General features: G+C 33.9%; 2 protein-coding genes across 8 annotated transcripts in view; one reads left to right on the forward strand and one right to left on the reverse strand.

The window, feature by feature from the left end:
- The window catches only part of LOC120781562, a 48,759-nt gene extending 46,331 nt beyond the window's left edge, over positions 1–2,428 (reverse strand). The window contains exon 1 of the mRNA XM_040113801.1: positions 2,245–2,428. Coding sequence (XP_039969735.1) covers positions 2,245–2,347 — 103 coding nt within the window. The 5' untranslated portion in view covers positions 2,348–2,428. The remainder of the gene's footprint in view (positions 1–2,244) is intronic.
- LOC120781558 (protein abrupt-like) overlaps positions 1–6,198 on the forward strand; it is a 259,465-nt gene that overhangs the window by 161,359 nt on the left and 91,908 nt on the right. The gene's annotated exons all lie outside the window — the stretch shown is intronic.

Below are 6,198 nucleotides of genomic sequence, written 5' to 3' on the forward strand. Positions count from 1 at the left end.
GGAATGGGATTTACGCGAAGTTTACGAAAAGACTGAAAATATGTATATCTCAAAACTTTGCGGCTTATTCATCAATGTAAACCTTATGCTTCTACGTGTTTGGTAATACAAAAGAAATATAAAATTGTGGTGCGTAACACGTCCCCCCTAGAGTAACAAATCGTAACGTTACCGTCTAAACAAAGCCGCTCTGCCAACTGCAAACTACACTTTCTGGTTGATTCTGGCAATTTATCGTTAATTCCGTTTTGTTCTGGCGACCACGCCACCAAATTCAACAAAATATCTTGACATCTTAATTTTTAGGTTTGAAAAGGGACCGCACCCACATCTGCTTGCCATGTAACACAAGTTTAAGTTCCATGAGATTTTTTTTCGAAATTCCATTTGAATGTATTCCGTAATTATCGGCCAATATGTACATACTATACATATGTACATAATAAATGCTAGCAAAATTCACATCTGTGCTCCGGAAGGCTAATGAAATATAGTTGCTGTTATGCTTCTATCTCCTAGAAATTCTATAAAACCAGATATGTTTTCAAGCGGTGGAATTGAGATTTAAATTTTTGATATAATAATAAGAAAAAAATAGAAAACTGTAAAGCAGACGACATAGAGTGGTATAATTTATTTTCATCAAAAAAAAAACACAGATTGTTAAGGAAATCCATGGTTTTTTATTTAATGCGAACTACAATCGATACAATTACACACAATTTTTTGAAATAAACTTTTCTCGCAATAATTCGATTGTGGCACGTACTTCTTCCAATTGCGGCCATAAAAAGTCAGTTATCATCGATCTATACCGCTCTCCATTGGCAGTGATACTGTCACCAGCTTCATTTCGAAAGAAGTACGAACCAATGATTTCACCAGACTAAAAGCCACTCAAAATTGTCTATTTAGGTGAATATAATCGTTGTTTATGAATAATTTGTAGATTTTCGTTGAACCAAAGTCCGGTTCATACTCGAAACATAAGTTTTTTTCACTACGTAAATAGACACAGAATATTATCGACAATATTTTGGGAATCGTGAAAACTAAACGTTTTAGTATTTGTTAAACGTGGATTGATTGTGTTTTACTAAATAAACACGGATTTTGTTGGTTGAAAAAAATTGAGACAAAGCATTTCCATTCGAAAAATTTAAAGGATAATAACTTTTCCCATATTGCCACGGTAGCATACTGAACAGGGAAAGCATTGCCTTCTGCGTGCGAAGACAGTGCAGTGCAAGCTTTGTGATTACGTATCAGTGCAACAATATGTGAATGTTGTTGTGATGACGTCACTCAAAGTAAAAAACGTTGACTTCAATATTGATGATGAACTGACAGCTTTGTTGATGCTAGTAGGGTACTCGTACTTGCAGTTGAAAATACGAAAGAGAAACTCACCATCGATAGTGTTAAAAATCTTCTGTTACCAGATGTGAAATTGGATAGTCTGATTAGGAATGGTGAAAAGATAGAAAAATCAAATTCGAAAGTGATTTCTAATAAGTTTCAGTGTCATTCTTGTAAGAAAATTGCTCATTTCGATCTTGATTGTCCGAATAAGACTAAGTAAAATTATAACAATACCAAAACCAAATATGTTCTCTTCGCATCTGTACTTTCTTATGACTTTCGTAACAAAGATAAATGGATTGTTAATTCAGGGGCTACTTCATATCAGAGAACGTATATCATAGAGAAGGGGTACTGTTTTGGATGAGCGTGTTTCACCACAGTTTACATCAGGAGCACCAAAATAGCAGAATTGGGCATTTTCAGTGTTAAATGAGAAAAATTAAGCTAATTTCAATGTTTAGTAATGTATTCTTACAGATTCGTATCTGCATACAATTTATAGATATTTTCTATAAGGCAAATCAGAATCTGGTACAAGTGGTCTTGCATCAATTGCACATTAGCCAGCATAGTTTTGCTTTTACACTAACAAAATGTATAATGATGCACCTGCTACATCCTTGCAAATATGGAACACTAAAACGACATTGCATTATTTTCAACACTGGTTTGCTAATAATCAGCTACTGCCAAAATTAAAAACATTGTAAACAAAGAGAAGAAATGTAGCAAACCGGTTTGGATAAAATAAGGCTAAAACATGAAAAGCCGAATAAAAAATGGCGCGAAAAGAGATCCAGAGTTGACTGCATTTCTTGCGGGAAGCTCCGGAAGTAAAAGTGAAATTTGTGCTATGTGCCATATAAAAATATTTCTTACCCTCAATGTCCATAATTTCTTCAGCAGCTTCAAGCGTCAGTCCATTTTTCCCCAAAATGGTATTTGCAAAGGTTGCACAGAAACCACAAAAAAAGCCGTTCATTGTGGATGGTAAATATTTGCAATTGCATAATTTTTCAAACTCAGATGCACAAGATTCTGAATTGACCTTATATATTTTATATCAAAGCACACAAGCATGTTCGTACAAATTGAACTATTTCATGATGAATTCCTTAAAATTTTTGGAAATATATAATAAAGTCATGTTTATGTTGTTACCTAATTATTTAATTAATGTATGTTTGATAAGATATATACAATATTTATACACATACATATTTATTTGCAGGCCATAAAAGTTTTGTCGCACATATTCGCGTATGTAATTATATGAGCACGTAAACAAAAAGAGCCATACGAATAATGTTTGTAAATTTGTCCACACATAACTTTGTATATAAATATGTTCCCTTATAGCTTCATGCAAAATCTCCGTTCTCACGGACAATTAAAGGTCGAAGCTCACGTTTTGTCAAAGAGTCAATGTGTCGAACTCAGTATATACAGTAATAAACCTTTACTTTGTTTACATACATATACTCAACTTTAGAAACTCTTAGGGTGTTGTGTAACACTTTTTTGCTACTTTCATGGTAATCGGGGTGTTGTGTTAGCATTTAAGCTACATATAAATTTTAATGTTTGATAAGCTACACTTTAATAGCTATTATGAAATGCAAGTATTTACATTTTTTACGTGATTATTTTGAATTACTTTGCATGTTTCTTAAATTTTACTGGGATATTACTTTTTATGTTAGTTGTTTTTTATTAACAAGTGTTAAACACGCTTCAAGAATTTCTGAACTTTTGCATGCAAAAAGATACAGTCCTGGGTGGTAAGCTATCTTTTGACATATACAAATTGGTTAACCGTTACAACAAAGAATTAGTTGGAATTTGCATTTGGATATAAGAATATAATTTTAAAAATAACTTATTTAAATAAAATAAGCGTATTTAAAGTTAAAAAACAAGACTGGCTTAGGAAAGCAGCAGCTTTTATGTTTTCTGTCGATCTAATGTAAACAAACACAGCCGTAGAAAATTCACAACCGAGAAATCTAACACCAAGGACACATTTTATACATAACAACTCACTACTTGCAAAATATCTGATTATCACTAAATCAATGTGTTACGGACTAAATATGACACACTATGACATTTAAAGCATCTGTTAATAAAAATATACCATATATAAATCATTTTTGATTTATATTGAATAACAATATTTGTAGTTTTTGCCTCTTATTTACTACCTCAATATATACAGCACTGCGTTGCTACCACTGAAAATCCAAGATGGCCGCTATTCACCCCTCAGAAAGCTACCACGAAAAGGTTTTATTCTGTATATACATACTGTGGCAGAGAACTTAAAGCAAAGAGAAGGTGCAGGTTCGATACCGAACATTTGTTAGATTTATAATAAGGAATTCACCTCACAACCACAGAAGTCACGCTGTGAAATGTTAACATTTTTAACAGTTCTCCACATACTCAAACAGAGAATAAAAAGAAAAATAAATACATATATGTACATATGTATTTACGGCAGATGATGATGAGAATATGAAGAGACATAAATATATGTATGCATGCCCATGATTACACTTCCAACGAATGTAAAGAATTTCGTTTTGCTTGTTTTTGCTTTCAACCAGGCAATCGCTTGTATGTGCAATGTATGCATATACATATGTATGTACATATGCGCATTGATCTGCATCTTCATACATTCATATATACTTATATGTACATATATTTGTATACACTTCCAAACAAATAATTCACAAGCATACAAACTTACATATGCGTACACATATGAATATGTCACCAACAAAAATTGAAGCATTGTTCTACAAAAACAACAATTGCCTAAATAGCATAAGCATGGTAAGCCAATATGGCAGCCGAATTGGCGAAGCTCAAATGTAGTAAATTTTACAACAAAAACGATTTCATTCATAAACGCAGGCGCAAATTCCACAAGCGACCTCGCTTCATTCATAAAAACAGACGCCGTAACATCTCCCCGAGCATGCCTTCGCCTACAAGCGTCTTTTCGCGACGATGGCAAAAGCTAAAAACATAAATTGAACAACTTTCTGATGATTCTTCACAGAAAGAAGTGGCAAAAGTGGCAACATAGCCGTTGTCGATTTACAATATTTGTCTAAAATATTTTTCCGTGACTCGCAAAAATCTGCGTCGATATGTATGCACGCGCATACATCTTCATACATATTTACGCTGGTTTGTAGGTGACGCTGTTCGAGCAGCAAGGGAAGGGGTAACAATCGGCGATCGTTTGTTAGTTTCTTTCGGCACAGCTTGGATTTTCTACCAACATTACAACGTTGTGGCGCTTTACCGTCGCGTCAGTGTTTCGACACATAGAAGTACTGAACACAATAAGCGCGACCGACTGCAAACGAATATATTAAAATACACACGTTCTTAGGGACAGAGTTATTGAGCCAGCTGCACAACTACATAACTGTGTCCATAAGAAAGTGTGTATTTGAAGATGTCGCTTGCAATCTGTCGTGCTCAATTTGTTCAGCACTTGACTCTTTGACAAAACGCAAGTTTCGGCCATTGGTTGACCGTGACAATGGAGATGAGAAAGAAGCGTGCGACACTTGTTACTATGAATGTATGTACATATGTATGTATATGGCTCGCATTTGCTTTCGTAAACATACAGACAAATGTGCCAAAGAAATAATATATGTACATATGCATGTGTCATGGAATTTCTATTGGTGCAAATATGGAAATGATAACGAAATAATGCGAATATGCATATTTCGTGAAGGTCATCAATTTTTTTTGAAGAAATTAAGTTCATTTGACACATCTTCGCTTTGTAATAGACGAAATAAATATATGTAACTTTTTTGAAATAATTAAAAAATTAAAAAATAAAATTAATTCTTTTTTATCTAATTTTTTACGATTTTGTAAAAAACTAAAATTTTTACAATTTTTCTGAAAAAAATGGTTCATATGATACAAGATCACGCATATGTGTCTCAGAGAATGCTTCTTTACATTCCTTGTGTGACTTTGCATATTTTTCTTCAAAGCATTTCTCTTTATTCATTCTCGCATGAATTTAGTCGCTTTACATATATCGGGTGATTTTTTAAGAGCTTGATAACTTTTAAAAAAAAAAAAACGCATAAAATTTGCAAAATCTCATCGGTTCTTTATTTGAAACGTTAGATTGGTTCATGACATTTACTTTCTGAAGATAAATTCATTTAAATGTTGACTCATGTGGTTTCAACAAGATGGCGCTACATGCCACACAGCTCGCGATTCTATGGCCATTTTGAGGGAAAACTTCGGAGAACAATTCATCTCAAGAAATGGACCCGTAAGTTGGCCACCAAGATCATGCGATTTAACGCCTTTAGACTATTTTTTGTGGGGCTGCGTCAAGTCTAAAGTCTACAGAAATAAGCCAGCAACTATTCCAGCTTTGGAAGACAACATTTCCGAAGAAATTCGGGCTATTCCGGCCGAAATGCTCGAAAAAGTTGCCCAAAATTGGACTTTCCGAATGGACCACCTAAGACGCAGCCGCGGTCAACATTTAAATGAAATTATCTTCAAAAAGTAAATGTCATGAACCAATCTAACGTTTCAAATAAAGAACCGATGAGATTTTGCAAATTTTATGCGTTTTTTTTTTAAAAAAAAGTTATCAAGCTCTTAAAAAATCACCCGACATTTCTGCCATTGCACATGCTCAATTCTGCTAAATAGCAGCGAGAATGGTGAAATTCTGTGTCGCAATTTCATAAGCTCTGTTAACCGTCCAATCGAACATCATACAGAATTCAATTTGCGCCTTCTCTATGTTTTAAGTTCTCTGCT

Source organism: Bactrocera tryoni, unplaced genomic scaffold (genome assembly GCF_016617805.1).
Source record: "Bactrocera tryoni isolate S06 unplaced genomic scaffold, CSIRO_BtryS06_freeze2 scaffold_7, whole genome shotgun sequence".
In the NCBI taxonomy this organism is placed as follows: Eukaryota; Metazoa; Arthropoda; class Insecta; order Diptera; family Tephritidae; genus Bactrocera; species Bactrocera tryoni.